Source organism: Electrona antarctica, assembly GCF_951216825.1.
Source record: "Electrona antarctica genome assembly, chromosome: 4".
NCBI classification, from domain to species: Eukaryota; Metazoa; Chordata; class Actinopteri; order Myctophiformes; family Myctophidae; genus Electrona; species Electrona antarctica.
This window is the reverse complement of record NC_136809.1, coordinates 17427020-17446172: the sequence shown is the minus strand read 5'-3', so window position 1 is coordinate 17446172 and position 19153 is coordinate 17427020. Positions and strand designations below refer to the sequence as shown.

At 43.7% G+C, this 19153-nt stretch overlaps 1 protein-coding gene across 1 annotated transcript; it reads right to left on the bottom strand.

Annotated features, from left to right (window-relative positions):
* Positions 1–303: 303 nt before the first annotated feature.
* On the bottom strand, positions 304–18737 carry LOC306921113 (plasminogen-like). Its single transcript, XM_079498227.1, has 18 exons — positions 18617–18737; positions 15450–15712; positions 14421–14519; positions 13412–13498; positions 12247–12364; positions 10992–11127; positions 10644–10768; positions 9689–9848; positions 9448–9587; positions 8544–8700; positions 8120–8244; positions 7658–7817; positions 7439–7560; positions 6471–6663; positions 5928–6070; positions 4746–4883; positions 2861–3003; positions 304–609 (listed from the first exon to the last, which is right to left on the bottom strand). The coding sequence occupies exons 2-18, from the start codon at positions 15639–15641 to the stop codon at positions 403–405; spliced, it is 2445 nt and encodes an 814-aa protein (XP_079354353.1). The 5' UTR covers positions 15642–15712; positions 18617–18737; the 3' UTR covers positions 304–402.
* Positions 18738–19153: the final 416 nt, after the last annotated feature.

The following is a 19153-nucleotide window of genomic DNA, read 5'->3' as shown; positions in this document are numbered from 1 at the left end:
TGAGGAGTGGCAGAGAAAGTATGTCAGAATGGTGCAGGATATGTACAGGCAGTGTGACAGTGGTGAGGAGTGCAGTACTGTAGGAGTGTTTTCAGTTAGACATTTTAACTCAGGATTAATCAATTTCTTTGCATTACTTAATTTACAAGAAGTCTACAGAATTAGAGAATGTAGAAGAATTGTTATTTTGATCAACGCCTGGTGTCTCTCTTGATGGTACCACATCAATACAGCTTGGAATTCTGTACAAAATCGTATCCAACGATAACAAAATATTCGTAAGTCGGGTCTGAGAGGCTCTATCTCATCAAATGGTGGTCCGTGGCTCAAATGCCTCAATAAATAATGTACCTTGATATGAAAAGGGTTGAAAACCACATATTTATTGCAATACTATTGCATTCAGTTGTTGTAATCAGGGTAATCATCGTATTCGGGGTAATCAGAGGAATAGGGAGACATCATGCGAGTAATCCACTCCCTATATTTGTAGATATTGGCGTAGAGACCAGGCTTGTTCTTCAGAGCACATCCATAAGCCCAGCTCACAGTGCCAGCGACATAGTGGACTCCGTTCTCTTGGCACATCAGGGGACCGCCTGAATCACCCTGGAAGAACAAAGAACCAGTATTGATTGCATCTATCGTAACACCGCAATGGTTCTCATGGTCCAGGGACCCCCAGGGGTCCTTGAGGGGGTTCCAGCATGCATGGGTCCTCAGACAAATGATTGATTTTTAGGAACCAAATGGACCCTTATCTCTGAGAGCGCACAAATGGAACCAAATGGACCATTAACGGGTCCATTTGGTTCCATTTGTACGCATTAAATGAACACAGATGTAGTGCAGATTGGGGGTCCCAGGGATCAAAATGGTATCGGGGCCCATCAAATTATAATGGTTGCTATAGCCTCACTTATCTTCAAATGGGGAAAGGATGGTGCCTCCTTAAATACACATTTCTGAGTTTATTTTCTCAGAAATTTGCTTGTTTATAGCCTATAATGATGGACATTTTCTAGTTCATAAATTCATACATTTCAAACTTTATAAACTCAGATTTGCAAGATTAAACTCTCAAATCTGTGAGTTTATAAAGTCTGAAATTTCCGTGTTTAAACTCAGATATAATAGAGTTTAATCTCAGAATACTGCCCTAACCTGACTGCCAGATTGCAGTTCACAAATTCCCTCCTCCTGCCTGGATCTGGATCAAGCAGAAACGATAAACCGGAAGCAGGGGGCAAAAATGATGATATCTCCATAATAATTTCGAGTTGTAGTCTTGTTAGGTTGTGTTTACATTTGCACTGTGGCAGCGATTCAACAAGTCATCAGTATCGCGTTGATCCCGCCTCTATAGCATACGGCCGCATTATCGCATATCTCTCCGGTCAGAAATGGCTCGGAGTAAGTCTCTGCCTGAGAGGGACCAGATGGGAGCAGGAGGAGGAACTCACTGCTGCCACCAGCTGGCGGAGTCAGATTAGCCCTGCCCCTGCCCCCCTCCATTTCCTTTTTCACCTACTGTAGGTGGCCCTAATACGCCATCGTATACAAGTAAAAACAAAAACAAAAAAAGCTATTATTGCAGAAGGTAAAACAGCATTTATAAAAGTCAAAAATAAATAAAAAATAAACTTTCAATGAACCGATCTGCAAGCTCACAATTTGTTCCGATGCAACATGTGTGAGCTTGTAGGCTATATTCACTATTAAATAAGGCTTAACACATTAATTGCCATGAACGGAGATCTCTGTCTTTTACTGTAATGTTTTATATTGATTCAGTTTGAGATCGCTCTATACTACTGTATGTCTATCAGCATCTCGGTTGCTATATAGTATAGGTCTATATAGGAGATAAACCGGAAGTGGTTTGTCCGCCAGTAAAAGGGTCCCCCATCGTTGACCTAAACGATAGCTGAAATCTGAAAACCTTTTATCTGGGTGGGCAGCGGACTGACCTCATGCTTCCTTCTATATGCATGAGGAGTCCAAGCTGCTTCTCTTCACCTGACAGGGGGGAATTTCCCTGGCCAGACGTAGCACGTGGAAGGAACACGTTATTCCGACCAGTTCCTTTCCCCTCCATCAGGGCGAGGAGGTAGTTTAGAGACCAGGATTACTGCATGTTTTTTGTGAGGGTACCTACCCTAGGGGACACGGGGAGAACATGCAAACTCCACACAGAACGGCCCTTTCGCCAACCCCGCCTCTGGTATGGGCACTGACGACGCGGAGGAGGGAGCACGCCCCCAGCACCCACAGCGTCCCCAGCGGGAATCGAACCAAGGGCCTTCTAACTGTGAGGCGACAGCACTACCGACTGTGCCACCGTGCCCCCCTTTATCTCGGATTCTAATCAATTCTAATCAAAACAATCTTGCATAGACTTGATGAGCTCCAGACCATCAGGTATATGGGGAGGATGGGGCCCTATATATTTTCACCAGTGCCTATATGCCTTATCTCTAAACTTCTTTGCCTTTTATTTACTATTTTAAAAAATTGTTCAATTTACATCGACACATTGTGAGCTTGTACTATAGATTGGCTATTTTCACTATTCAAAATGTTTTTTTCAAAATAGTACAAAATAGGGCCCTTGGCCTACAGTGTCTACGACTACTGCAGTGTGGTGGGGATAGTTGCAAATGCACACACACACACACACACACACACACACACACACACACACACACACACACACACACACACACACACACACACACACACACACACACACACACACACACACACACACACACACACACACACACACACACACACACACACACACACACACACACACACACACACACACACACACACACACACACACACACACACTTACTTTGCAGGCGTCGACTTCTCCTGCCAGGTATCCAGCACAGATCATGGTGTCGTCCAGTCGGTCTCCATAGACATGTGGAGCCATGCAGCGATGCTGAGAGATCAATGGAACTACAGCGTTTGACAGCTTGTCTGGACGGCGCTCTGAGGGCCGAGAACACAGAGAGGAAAATGAGACGAGAGAGAAACGAGAGAAAGACATTCTGTTTTGTTTTTTTCTACTTGACACAATGCAAGATGAAAAAATAGCAATAGATGAGTCTTTCAACGCTTCAATGCGGGGGTTCCCCGGTGGAACGTAGAGCGCATGAAAGGAACACGTTATTCCGACCAGTTCCTTTACCCTCCATCAGGCTGACCAGGGGGAGGCAGTAGAGAGACCAGGATTACTGCATGTCTTTTGTGAGTGGGAAGAACATTCAAGCTCCAGGAAGGCCCTTTTGCCAACCTCACTTAAGGTATGGGCATGGGCCATGGCTCAGTGATCCAGGCACCTTGGCTGGTAATCCAGTCTGGCAGTGTGCCGCGGGTTCGACTCCCGATCCCGACGGCCTTTACTGCATGTCTTCCCCCCATCTCTCTCCCCATTTCCTGTCAGCCTACTGTCTGTCCCTCCATAAAAAAAAAAAAAAAAAAAAAAAGGTATGGGCACTGGCCATCTCCATATATGAAAATTCAAGATTGCCAGTAGGCAGCACCATGTGGCTGTCAAATTAAGAACAGACATATGGCAACTTCACATGTTCAGTTGTTCATAAATCATGCTAAGTTCTGCACAAAATAGGGTAATATAAAGTAGACCTAAAGTTAAACCCTGTTGTCATGCATCTCTTATTCTCTCTCTCCCTGATGTTCTCACTTGCTGCTGCTGGTGCCAGTCAAATTTGAGAGGACCTGTGATGTCATGCCGTACTTTTTATTTGTGTTTTTTCTATAGGCCTACATTTGGTCATTAGGGTCCACAGAATAAGAGGCCTGCTCTGCCGGAAACATCGCGAAAAAAAGTTATGGCCATTTTTGTATGCAGGGGACCCGTAACATATAGACAAGATACATAAGACGTACAGTACACAGATAAAGACAATATATATTATATATTTTATATAAAGTAGCATGTGACATGTCAAACTAGGTGTTTTTCATGATTCTAAATCCATTTCCATTTGCACGAAAAACACTCCTTGGGCTAAAAACGGCCTTAGCCGTCATCACAAATGTGATGAGGTCATCACATTTGGGCACATTTGGGCAAGTGGCTATGGCCAAATTTAAGCCAATGAGTGTTTTTCGTGTAAAACTAATGCTTGGAATGGTTTCAGAATCATGAAAACCCCCTAGTTTGACATTTCACATGCTAATTAAAGCATAATGAAATTTGGAAAATGTTGCCTTTATAGGAAGTCTATGGTGTGGTCTACAAAAATGGCCATGCCGGTGTTTCCGTCAGAGCAGGCCTCTCATTCTGTGGACTTTAATGACCAAATTAATAGGGAAAACACAAATATAAAGTACGGCATGACATGGGTTAAACTCAGGTTAAACTCTATTCCTATTTTCGGCCTGTGGCCCCCCAGCTATATGTAAAAGGTGTGGTTAATATTAAGTCCTCGTCAAAATATCCAGGTTTGTTCCACTTTTAATGTACTTTTCTGTGCAGAATATGCGAACTCTACTCCCTGTTAGCTTAAGCTCCCTCGTTCAGACAGACAGACAGACAGACAGACAGACAGACAGACAGACAGACAGACAGACAGACAGACAGACAGACAGACGTGTGGGGAATTACTTAAAAACTGTTACAGCAATCAAGCAATGCCAATCTTCTCCAAACTGTCTGTGGTATGAGCTTGATTCAGATTAGTGGTAATGTGTAATTGGATACTTACGAGTTTCAGTGCGGCCCCATCCAGAGACTACACACGCCGTGCCGTCGGGGAAGAGCTGGTTTGGCAGACAGGCAGTCTTAACAAAGGCGGTTTCCTTGGCACACAATGGGCTGTCGGTGACTTGCAGCTGGAGTAATGCTGAGACACAGCGAACACCATGTCAGTAGGCTACATTAGTATATCATTAGTGCGTATGCTTAATTACTTGCGCAAGCAGAGCGTGCAAGTAATGTTATTCGTCAGGTGCTACGATATGCGTATGTCCCGTAGCAGCATATGAGCATATGACGTGATGAAGATATGCAATGCCAGGGTATAATTGGTTATCGATGGTGACGTAATGATATGTTTCAGTGTCGGGTGGATTAAAGGTATTGCCCCTATGTATACATGTATGTAATCCGACACCACTGCCATAACAAGCACAAGTAATCATTACGTCATACGCTGCCACGGGACATACGCTAGCAGACCGTGCAGGTATGTTTTCGTCCGGTGCTACGATGCGTATGTCCCATGACGTGATGAAGATATGTTATGTACCAATGCCATGATTAGTATACCACTAATCAACTTACAAATTACATATACATATATACATAGAGGCATGTCCTTTAATCACGTCATATGTTAATCACGTCATATGCTCCTACGGGACATACGCATCAAACAACCCAAGTAACCACAGTATACCGCTAATCAACTTACAAATTACATATATATACCGACACTGAAACATATCTTTATTACGTTATATCCTGGCATTGGTACATATCTTCATCACGTTATATGCTGCTACGGGACATACGCATCAAACGACCCAAGTAACCACAAGTATACCGCTAATCAATTTACAAATAACATACATACATAGAGGCATTTCCTTTTACTTCCGCGCTCTGCTTGCGCACTAGTAGGCCATTTATGGCCTATACTTGTGTGCAACACGCAAGTAGGCACTGGACAGAGTGCCGTTCTAGTTAATATATAATTTCAATCTTGCTGAGAATAATTTCAAAATGCCTTGAGTAGGCAACATCTGCCTGTCTGAGCATGAGGAACCCATTATTACAATGTCACTGGATTAGGTGTGCTAAGTGCTATTGTTCTGTGTCATTATAAGCAGGGAGCATTTCAGCAATGAATTCAGAATGGAAAATGGCTTGAATACTGTGGCCTCACCAATGTCACAATGAACTGCGTAGGACGATGTCCTGTAATCGTCGTGAATGATGGGTCTCTCCACGGGGATGACCTGGTCTGACTCTTCATGTGTCGCAATGTCCACTCCCCCCAAGACCACCTGCATGTCCTTGGAACTGTTACTGGAGAAACAACCAGTCAGTAATTGTGTCCATGCAGAGAGAATCAGCTCTCTGCATAGTGGGCCTACTCCCAGTTTTCAGAAGGTGGCAGCAGTGTTAAAGGGATATTTCAATTTATTATCCACGCAGTGATATTATTGATACGCGAGGCTAGTACATGACGGGGCTGTGATTTTTTGATGACTTTTTAATACATTTTATTAATTAATTAATTTTGTTATTATTATTATTATTATTATTATTTCCAATGGCATCCACTGAAAATGTATATGGCCTTTTTTTTATATAAAAAGGTTCGGTAAACGCCATGATTTGGGAACGATGTGTGTAGAATTTGCGTATGATTACAGAAGCAGAAGCTTGCATATTGCCATGAACGTAGTGGTTCAGTGCAGCTTACATGCAGTGGGCAGCAGTGAGAACCCAACATGAGTCAATGAGGACGCCTCCGCAGCTGTGTTTGAACGGATCAGATGTGCCAGTGGTTCTGGTCTGCACGGACGCCTGCCATGGATGATCCCCAGGACTAGACTGCCTTCCTCCAAAGACCAGCAGTGAAAAGCCAAGCTTTCCGCACTGGGAGAACTGGGTGGCTGGGAGAGAGATGGATAATGAAGTCTGATAATGATGCACCGTGCAGGTTCACATAGATAGATAACAAAAATAAATAAAATAATAATTATATAATAATAATAATCTGGCAGGTAGGAATCGGGCTCAGGAGGTACGTGGACTGTGTGGACCCTGTGTTCATACTAAAAGCACTATATGGTAGACAATCTGGAGGCTTTCTGTGTAAAGGGGGCATATGGGGGAGTATTGTGTACAGTGGGACACAATGATGAACTGCTCTTCTCTTTCTAATGTGGGTTTGGGGGCTGGTTGTGTTTCTGTTTTTTTCCCCGTTTTGTTTGTAAGACCTATCAAAAGACCATAGGTCTGTATTACCCAGCAGTGCGTAATGAAAGGACTTTTTTAAGTCTCTCTCTCTCTCTCTCTCTCTCTCTCTTAGACAGTACGTTACGTACAATGCAAGATATGTCCCCATAGAGTGGCAGAGGGAAAAAAACCAATAAGAAATTAAGAAAATGTCTTAATTTAATTGGAATGCTGTTTACCTTATAGGCTCTATGTTTGTACCAAGATGTTTGACTTTTTCACTCTCAATGCAACCAGTAATGTTATCTTGATGAGCGGAATCACGCTTGACTGTCCCTGAGGCAGGGATACTACTAGAACAGTAAACTTCAACATCAAGCTAAACTCATGTTTCTGTTTCTCTGCAAACAGTAGTGAGTCACAGAGTGAGAGCATCCCCTAAAAGTAATCAATACAATCCTTGTCATGAACTTATGTGGTCGAAGCTACCTGGCTTGGGAACACCACATCTGGGGACATCGCAGAAATCCCAGCGTGTCCGTGAGTCAGTGGTGTAGCACCATGGCATCCTCTCATTGTCTGGATTACGGCAGTAGTTGCTGTCCAGGCCTCTGACAAAATATATATAGGTAGTTACAGTCGGCATGGATGGATGGATGGATGGATGGATGGATGGATGGATAGATAGATTTGGATGGGTGTTCTTACTCGTGTGGGTAGTCTTCGGGCGTGCGCACGTGGCTGTGAGGTGTCTGGGCGGACCAGCGCTGACAGGTTTTACCAGAGATCGTCCTGGCAACCTCCCCCCGATAGTTTACGCCCTTGCAAGAGAAGCAGGTCAGCTCTGGGGCGATGGTAGGCTCTGATGCTGATGACAGGAAGAAGTAGATGGATGGAGAGAGGAAAGACAATGATCAATATTTTGCAGTGTTGATTTTTTTAAATATATTTTTGGGACTTTTTGCCTTTATTGACAGATTGACAGTAGTTTGACAGGAAAGGGGAAGAGGTGGGGGGAAGACGCGCAGCAAAGGTCGCCGGGACCGGGACCCAAACCCACGACCCACTGCCAGGCCGGACCACCAGCCCAGGGGGTTTGTTATTCGTCCTCAGCAGAAAATGAAAGTAATGAATAAAATCATTTTCATGGACATAAGTGGTCAAAGTTACCTGGCTCTGGGACACCATCACATGTGGGGATCTGGCAGTACTCCCAGCGTGTCTGTGAGTCAGTGGTGTAGCACCATGGCATCCTCTCATTGTCTGGATTACGGCAGTAGTTGTTGTCCAGGTCACTGACAAAAACAGGTATTTCAGTAGGTACTAGGTAGGCAGAAAGTAGACAGACAGACAGACAGACAGACAGACAGACAGACAGACAGGCAGGCAGGCAGGCAGACAGACAGACAGACAGACAGACAGACAGACAGACAGACAGACAGACAGACAGACAGACAGACAGACAGACAGACAGACAGACAGACAGACAGACAGACAGACAGACAGACAGACAGACAGACAGACAGACAGACAGACAGACAGACAGACAGCATGGATACTGTAGATAGGTAGATATTTGTCTGGGTGTTCTTACTTGCATGGGTAGTTTGTGGGCGTGCGCTGGTGCCCGTGAGGTGTCAGGTCCGACCAGCGCTGGCAGGTTTTGCCAGAGATCGTCCTGGCAACCGTCCCCCGGTAGTTACTGCCATCGGCACTGTAACAGGTCATCTCTGGGACGATGGTAGGTGGCTCTGATACAGTTTGGCATACAGACTTGTGGTTAACATCGTTGAATTTGGCTTAGAGTCCTTGTCCTTTATTGGTGTATGTTAGCCCTGTCCCCTTTCCTGATTGGTTGACTTTTAGTCACACATTTTGAGCATTTGTCGTATAGGCTTGTGGATTATGTTATTGCACTCAATAGAGCCCTTGGCTTTAACTTACAGTATGTTGCCCTAGGAGCCACATATTACAAACTAGCAACTATGTGTTTTGACCAATCATCCTAGCAACCGCCTGTTAGATGATACCCCACCTAACATTAACAACACTGATTGTGGGCTCACTCCAACGAGCACACAATAGTTCTCTAAAGTCTATTTTTTGGCATCTAACTACTTCCACATACTTTGTGCTAGAAATCTAGTTTAAACTTCAACATGTTCAGCTTTAGGTATTTGTGCTTGCATTTTTCTTTTGTAAAAGTGTTTTGCATGAGGAAGGATCAGATCTGTCTAGGTTCACATCTGTGCTATCTGTGGTTGCTATACTACACAAATAGCGTTGCTATAACAACGCATTCAAACTCGGACTGGACTGGATCAGGGAATTCTCTACTGTACATCATATAGGCCTACATTGTGGGTTTTCAGCGAGCCCACACAGTTTCTGTAGTTACTGCTTTTCTAGTTCTGATTTACTGTTAAACTCCCTTTTCACAGTAATTGTACACAGCTAAACATCATTGTCATGAAGTTAATGTAAGCGGCCAAAGCTACCTGGTTGGGGGGCAACTGGTTGAGGAGGATCACCACATCTGGGGATCTGGCAGTACTCCCAGCGTTGCTGGGAGTCAGTGGTGTAGCACCATGGCATCATCTCATTGTCTGGATTGCGGCAGTAGTTGATGTCCAGGCCTCTGACAAAAATATGTAGGTAGGTACAGTAGGTAGGTAGTACTGTACATGTATGAATAGATGGATGGATACTGTAGGTATATATTTGGCTGGGTGTTCTTACCTGTGCGGGTAGTTTTCGGGGGTGCGCTCGTGGCTGTGAGGTGTCTGGTCCGACCAGCGCTGACAGGTTTTGCCAGAGATTGTCCTGGAAACTGTCCCCCGATAATTTAATCCCTCGCAGGTGAAGCACGTCATCTCTGGAAACATGGTAGGCTCTAATGCTGAGGATAGGAAGAGGTAGATGGATGGAGAGAGGAAAGACAAAGATCAGTGTGCGATTGGAAACAAATATTTAGATATGCATAGTACAGTATTCTACAGTATTCTATAACAAAACGTTTTCACACCAATTGGCTGATTTAGTTTTATTTTAGTCATAATTCAGTCATCTCAAATGTTTTAGGTTTAGTCTAGTTTTAGTCGATTAAATAACAAGGTTTTAGTCAATCTACAGTTGATTTTGTCATCAAAGATGATGTATTATGTGGGGGCCTTAATGGCGATGGCGTCGTAATGCTTGATGTTACACTTGCATGCTGAAAATAGCCGATCTACAAGCTCACAGCGTGCCGCAGTGTGACACGTTGCTTGAATGACTTGTCTTTGAGTTCTCCACTAGTCCCTCCCTAACATTTTAGTGTAGTTTTTATTTGTTGAGAAAATTGTCAATAGTTAGTCATCATACGTAGCTTTTGAGTTAGTTTTTGTCAGTGAAAAAACGTGCAGTGGTCGCCGAACATGTTTTGGCACAGACACTGCAACACAGGTCAATATTTGTCCGCATAGAAGCTTGACATAGCCGGATGCGATGAGGCGGACATGAACTCTCAGACTCTCCGTTGGTGGGCAGGCACCCCACCACTTCACCACCGTAAGAATGTTTTTCACTACATGTTCAATAACAGGAACTACAGTAGCTAAACTCATGAGCTGTTTCTCTGCAAACACTGAAAAGTACACTTTCCTAAAAGTAATCAATAAAATCATTGTCATGAACTATTTGTGGTCAAGGCTACCTGGCTGGGGAACACCAACACATCTGGGGACCTGGCAGTACTCCCAGCGTGTCTGTGAGTCAGTGGTGTAGCACCATGGCATCCTCTCATTGTCGGGATTACGGCAGTAGTTGTTGTCCAGGCCTCTGACAAATATATGTATATGTAAATAGGTACAGTACAGTAGGTAATTGTATATGAACAGACAGACAGACAGACAGACAGACAGACAGACAGACAGACAGACAGACAGACAGACAGACAGACAGACAGACAGACAGACAGACAGACAGACAGACAGACAGACAGACAGACAGACAGACAGCTGAATAGATGACTATAGATAGGTAGATAGATGGGTGTTCTTACTTGCATGGGTAGTTTCCGGGCGTGCGGTTGTGGATGTGAGGTGTCCGGGCCGACCAGCGCTGGCAGGTTTTGCCAGAGATCGTCCTGGCAAACGTCCCCCGATAGTCTCTGCCGTCGCCACTGTAGCAGATCAGATCTGGGACGATGTGGACAGGACAGGAAGAAGTAGATGGATGGAGAGAGGAAAGTCAAGGATCAGCGTTTTGGTAGAGAGGTTGTAGCGCCCAAATCCTAAATTTGTGGCACTAATGGTTGCCGACAGTCGGGTTGTAGTTAAGACGTGTGCTCCAGGAAGTGATGTCCAAACAAGTGCGTAGAGTTGGTATATTGAGGATTTATTTTCTGTCTCTGCAGGCCTAGTCACTACAGCATACATATAAATAAATGCAATAAACGTAAATGATACAAACAACAGTCTCCTAAATACAGTGAAACAAATGAAAACTGTTTGCCTCTTGTCAGCAACACCTGCTGCTTGATTGAGACCTGATTAACACACCCCTCAGTGGACATCATTGGCCACAATTAGGAGACTCAAATCGCACTTACAGAGGTCGTGTGGGAAAATTGTATCAATATTTTTGAGAGATGCGCTGATGCAAGTGACTTCCCACGCCCTCGAGTCCTCACTGATGCAAGTGACTTCCCACGCCCTCGAGTCCTCACTGATGCAAGTGACTTCCCACGCCCTCGAGTCCTCACTGATGCAAGTGACTTCCCACGCCCTCGAGTCCTCACTGATGCAAGTGACTTCCCACGCCCTCGAGTCCTCACTGATGCAAGTGACTTCCCACGCCCTCGAGTCCTCACTGATGCACGCGCTGAGTTTGAAGTCGGTTGGTGGGTCAGACGTTTCTCGAGTCGAGATACATGAACTGCAGACGCACATCGGATCGGCAGTTCTGGACAACCATCCATCCGACCGACTCGCTACCGGAATGCGGGTCAAGAGTTATAGCAGGCCAAAATGTGAAGTGCCATGTTATAGCGCCACCACGAGGCCAGTTAGAAAACATTTTGGTGGAGGTTCTTCAGTGGCCTATAGCAGTAGTTTCATGCTGATTGTTTGAACGGTGCCGTAGATTATTATATTACCTGCTCACTGTCACATGGACAGACTGGGGCGAAAACATAGTTTCAGGTGAAAAACCTGATCAACGAACACGTTGATGAGCCCTGACCCGAAGCAGGTCACCCACTTGAATACTTACATATTTCAAGAAGATCCTAACGTCATCAATGAATGATCATTTACCTTTAAAGATGAGGTGTGTTGAACTTGTGATGGTCACAGAGGGCGAGTCTCCGACGAGTAGACTGAACTTCCCTTTGAGCGGCGCAGCTTTACAGTGTTTATCCCATATAGCATGACGCTGTATTGAAGCAAGAGGTAAATGTGTTATAGGTTGAAGTTATCACACACACGCGCGCACGCATACACGGCATGCGCACACGCACACGCACGCACGCACACATACACGGCACGCGCACACGCACGCACGCACACACGCACGCACACACACACACACACACACACACACACACACACACACACACACACACACACAAAGTACATAGCTATTATATATCAAAGTTTCTTTATTAACATTTCAAGTAGAAAATAACCGCTCCCACCACCCAGAGTTCCTGCTCCGAAAGAGCCACAACCCTGGTGTCTCGTACCATTAACAAAATATACAAATTAAAAATAAATACAAATACATACACATATACATTTTCATGGTGAAGTATATAAACAGTTAAAAAAAGGAAAGTATATTCAGTTGAATAATGCAACAATAGATGAAATACTGGTAGAAATAAAGATAAAAAGTACTGAAACGTAATCAGCTGTTGAATAAGTATTAACAACCTGCTATAAATGCACAGAATCTCTGTGCGTGGGTGTGTGTACGCGAGTGTGCTTAGAGTGGGTCCGGGGACCCCCGAGTGGGTCCGGGGACCCCCAGGGGTCCTTGAGGGAGTTCCAGGGGGTCCCCAGCTAAATGATAGTTTGAGACCAAATGGACCCTTATGGATCCATTTGGTTCCATTTGTACACTCTCAGAGTTAAATTAGCATTGATTTTACTATATAAATTGGGGTCCCAGAGATAGAAATGCCATTAAATGGGGGTCCGTAGACTAATATGCATGTCAAACTGGTGGTCCTTGAAGTGAAACGGATTGAGAATCACTGCTAGAGCCGTAAAAACCTCCCTCTCTTGTGTGTGTGTGTGTGTGTGTGTGTGTGTGTGTGTGTGTGTGTGTGTGTGTGTGTGTGTGTGTGTGTGTGTGTGTGTGTGTGTGTGTGTGTGTGTGTGTGTGCGCGCTCGCGCATGCATAGTTTCGCTGCCTTCATGCCAACTGTGCCGGAGATTAGCTGCTCACTGACGACACACAGACAATAGCCAACCTTACCGTCTTCTCGTCTCTTCTGCGAACACAGTCGATGAAAGGCTCGCTGGTGTGCTGATCCGGGCTACACACAAAGCATCGCACCTGGAGCTGATGGACAAAACACAGACGGTGGTCTTAAACAGGCGGGTCCGGGGACCCCTAGGGGGTCCTCCTTAAGAGAGGTGGCGCCAAATCTTTTGTGTGCTGGGAACCTTTTTCACCCTTTTGCACCTCTATTAGCATCTCTATTCTGGAGGAACATTCGCCGAAAATAGCACATCTTCCAACTCACGCTGCAGCGCGACACATTGTAAGCTTGCAGATTGTCTATTTTCACAAATGTATCTGTGGAACTGAGTCCTGAAAGGTTTGAGAACCACTGGCGAACCACTAGAGATTTCCAAAAATATTTGTATTAATTATTTAAGCCTCGAATCAATCTAGGCTCCTGGTGAATTATGACCTTAAAACATTTGATTCTGTGATTATATATATGTTTTATAAATGATATACAGGCCTATATAGGCCTACTATATAATACATAGTTACTGTAAATTCCCTTTGTTTTGCACTTTTCAATTATTATTTTGAATTATCAAATGTTTTATGGTCATGATTCCCCAGGAGCCTGGATGGCTTGATTCTTAGGCTTAAATGTTTTTTGGAAATCTCTATGGGAAAAATCACACCCGTGTGAAGTGAGGGGCGATATATATTAAAGTCAAACTCATGTTGATTAGGTGATGTAATGGTGATCTAAAACAAACGGTGGCAACACAAACATTGAATTATCTTTATTGTTAATGGCATTTAATGTTTGAGAACCATTGGGAGAATGTTTGGGTTAGGGACAAGATGACGGAAATGTTCCCTTCATTGTCAATGGCGTTTTTAAAACAAACATTGAACTAAAAACAAACTTTAAACCTGTATATAGGAGGGGCTAGCGCCCCTCAAAAATGAATGGGCACTGGTCACACAACAAAATGGCCGCCACTGCTATATGCCCTATATACTGTATTCCACATACCAGTTTGAATGGACACTCAGGTCGATGTCTGTGCTCCTTAGCCTTTCTGCAGGTAGTTGCCCTTAAACGCACATATATTTTCACCTGGTGTGGAGAGACCTGAAAGACAATGATCCAACATGCATAACACATCTATCTTCACCTGGTGTGGAGAGACCTGAAAGACAATGATCCAACATGCATTTGCGTTTATCTGTACGTGGGTTTCATCTCCTTAATTCTCTCTCACTCCATTATAATGTTCTTATTTTGATCATAAGACCCAATTACTGAATGTCAAGTCTCCAGGTTTTCTTCAGAATATGTCACTTATTTAATATGACACTGGCATATTTGGAGTCCACTTCTGCTAGGAGTCAAGGACCCCCTTCACTTTAACTGAGAGTCAAGGACCCCCTTCACTCTAACTGAGAGTGTACACATGGTTCCATAAGGAGTCAAGGACCCCCTTCACTCTAACTGAGAGAGTACACATGGTTCCATCGTGATCTAGAAACTCACCCTATGTCTCACATCGCAATGCATTGTAAGCTTGTAGATCGGCAGTTTTGGCCGAAATGTGTAGGCTGAAGTGGTTAGTTTTGTAATAACAATCAAAATCAGTAACTTTTCAAATAACTACGTAAGTTGTCTAATAATTGCAGAAGAGAAAAACTACAATACAATCTGATTTGGAAGATGTTAATTATTATTTAGTAGCCTATGTGTTGTGTACATGATTGGGTTGTTATTCTGTGTTGAAAACTAGCACTCGTACAATATAAACATAAAATACATATAACATAGGACAACAGATACAGAAATACCAAAAAATATATGAAATCTATAACACAACTGGAAAAAAATCCCCTCAGGGCACAGGTCTCCACCAGGATAGGAGTGTTTGTGATGTTTGGACAACATGTGTAGGCATGCATAGACACTCATTTGTTGTCACATAAAGCTGCATGATCTATGAAAACAATTTGCCATGCATAAACAATGATGCAAGACCCTTCGATACAATAATGAATATGCCGGCAATGTTACCTGCTTTATATCACCAATTTCATAGAAGTTCAGATGGCCATAATTGTGTTGTTGATTTGCGTTGTCAATAGCCAGGTCCACAAACTTCTTCACGGCGGGCTGCAGTCGGCTGTAGCTGTTCTGCCCCTGTCCTGTTGGCAGGAGGAGGACAGCGGCCAGGAACAACATGGAGGACACAGTAGGCCTCATCATCTCCTCCAACACGGCAGACTAGCAGACGTTCAGAGGAGAACAGCGTCACAGTGTAGCTGCATGCTCAAACTCTGGACCAAGGCCAAGGGGACAAAGAGCAGCAGATGTTCATGTGATTACATTCTCGGTTGTTGTTTTTATCCTCCAGAAGCATCTTGTTCAAACTCTGGTGATTGATTTATCATTGCTGTTGTGATAACACTATAGGCTCTATGAAGAAAGACCCTCTGTTGACTGTAAGTAGGGTTTCCAACTGTCCCTTAATATCTTAAGGAATCTAGCTTTATGGAAGCTAAAATAATCAATCAATGACACACAAGAGTTCAAACAGCTCATACATGCAGTACACTATAATACAGGTTTTTAACGCCTTTTACATTATAGCTGCGGACAGTAGTTCGCTTGTGGTGTAGAGGAGGGTAAATGTCTGAAAATACACATTAACATGAATCCAACACAACGCTACACATATAGTGCTATCAGAAAAGTCTATGAAGCAATATATGAAATCTATGAAAAAGTTTATTCTGCAACACTTTTGCAACATTTCCTACAACATGTAGGTCCCTGCTTAAGACCCCTTAGCTCTCAGCTAAGGGGTCCTTGGCCCCTTGGCTACCAGTACTGCCTTCAGTGCCTTATCACCAGCCCATTTCACAATGGGCTGGTGATCGAATCATGTATCGAAATGAATAGTCTCACGGTATTCAAAAGGTTAAAGAATTATCCACACTCTTTCTTAGTTTCTTGATTCATGAATAAAGCCTTGCGCAGCAGCAGTAGACCTACTCTACCTCGCGTTGCTCCTCGCTGCCATGCAGTGTTAATGTAATATCCAATCATCAGTCAGCTGGCTCCATTCACTGCCATGTATTCATTGAACTTCCGGTGTGAGTTTTGGCTCCCATGAAAGTGTCCATGAAAGTGTCATACAGCCCAGTCACGTGACGTGACCATTTCCTTTCCTTCCTTTCCTTCTCAAAGCTTCCTTGATGTAGTCCAAGGACTGTCTAAAGAGGACGAGACGCGAAGACCGTACGGGCGACGCCATGTTGCTCCATCGTGCTCCATGGAAGGAAAGAAACATGCGCAATGGGCTATATGCAGCCAACACTTCCGCGTTCAGCTTCCTTGGTCTCAACGCATGTTTCTTTCCTTCCATGGAGCACCATGGAGCAACATGGCGTCGCCCGTACGGTCTTCGCGTCTCGTCCTCTTTAGACAGTCCTTGATGTAGTCCAGGAAGTAAGTGAGCCCAGTGTCCATGACATCAGAGACACTGGGCTCACTGCTAAAATCTAAAAAAATGTAAAACCACATTACACACATAAAGACCCCCAGGAAAGTGTTCTAAATCTTTTTTGCAAAAAGGGTGAAGTTTCCCTTTAAGGTTATGACTCACTTGTATGCAGCTTATTTAACGTTTGATTTATCTCCCTGCTACCCCTTCCCCCCCTTCCCTCCCCTTTTCTGGGAAACAAATAGGGTCTGTGGCCAAATGATGTATCGATCTGGGGGTCATTGACATGATCATGTTTGAGAACCACTGCTATCTGATAAAAGCTAAACAGTGTAGTTCAGTTGACAGTTAATGAGTTAAACCAATTTCTGTGGCACAAACCTCTTTCCTCGCAGCTAAACAATACGATTTTGATACAATCAAATGGTTTTCATGTATTTCATTTGAATGCCCTGACATTTCCACACTGCTCTGCCTTTGCACAAACGGTTTTGATTGCTTAATTGATTACTGCAAATGATTAACAGAAAAAGAAGAAAAACACTTTACAGGAATATACGTATGTCTATAGTCAGTCAAAAATAAATGTCATAATCTCGATGTGCATGTTTATAAAATGTGATTGTTCAGTGATTGCAATTCAATTGTAGATAATTAGCAACATTACAGCAGTTTGTGTCTGCTTTGCTGTTTTATTATTTGTTTTATTTGGGTACTGTGTGTACTGTATATGTGTTATGCATTATAAAACAAATATAAAGAGCTGTATGTAAACATTGCATCCCTCATCCAATCTAAAAGTGATGACTTCATCATGGTTCACAGTATGTCATATCACTTGCACCTTCGACCCCTTCTTCTTTGTGGTGGAGGGACTAGAACACAACACAACAGTCATTTTCCTTCTGCTGTTTTCACTGTTCTCATTTCAACTTTAAGGTGCAGAAATGCATGTGATAATACAATGCTGTCTCCTCTTCATGTGGCTGCATACTCTGAACTCAGTGAATGCTGCAGGTAAGGCACTCATTAGATTGGATGTAATGTGTTGAAGGTTGTAACTACGGTATTTAACTTGAGTTAGTTGTGCCAGATGTTTGTTTAAAACAACTGCAAAAATATGTCAAATTGCCACACAATAATGTTTTTATTTTATTGTTATTTTGTATTGTTGTTCAGAATGTAAACTTGACGATTTTAACCAGTTTGTATCCTGACTTAAATGGGGACATAAGTCGCATAACTAGTGTGATGCCATAGGCGGCGGGTGAGCCTGACTTCTGGGAAGATTAATATTTGACCAATAGCTATTATACAGCAATCGGATGAAGTGATTGAAATATAACCATGCCCCCAAAAGGGCTAAATAACAACACAACATAGCAAGGCCTCCGTTTTAAAATCAAACACATCAATTAATCAGAGCAATTTAATGTATATGAATGATGATCGGTCCAAATAAGCTGGGCCATACGCATAGACTAGGGTGCTGCCTGTGTGCCTATACTGTCTGTCTGTCTGTCTGAATTTCTATCCATTCTCTCCGAATGGATTATTTCCATTTACAATCACAAACAGCACAGCAGCTAAAGTTATTGTGTTTGAGGCGCTAGCCGCTCCAACTTCTGGTTATGCAGGAACACCTATAGTGGCAAAAAAAAACTACTTTCTGTCCTTGACAGACCATCCAAACAGGAGAGTCCTATCTGATTGAATTAAACGACATTAAACTCACCACCATTGTAGCTGCACAGAAAGCTTGAGTGTCAGAGTTTGGAAGTGCTTGTTTATCAATAATGCAATATGTCCTGCTGCTTTCTGCATTATGTGCAATTTAGTAGAAACATGCAGGTGGTATGCACTATGCAGGACCGTTGAGTGATTTCCAACAAGCATGCTGTTATGACTTGTGTGTGGTGTGACCCAAAAGCACAGCAAGGAGAGGCAAAGCAGAGTAAAGCCCACCCGGGCGGGTTTTTATTCACAAACACGGGGGGTGAAAGGAGTGCAGGGGTCCGTAGTCGGCTCCACAGAGCTCGGGTCCCGGAAACACTGGAGGGGAGAAGAGAAGGTCGAGTCAATGGCAGGTTCACAGAGTAGAGAAAATAGCACAGTAACGGCGTGACGTTTAACTGTCTAACACTAAAACACTAAGCGCCTAAGTCTGGCTGTCTAACATTACCAACCGTAGACTGGGGAAGAACTGGCGCCGAGCTGCAGACAGGCCTGGCTCTTGTAGGCTCATCAGGTGATTGCAGACGACATCCAGGTG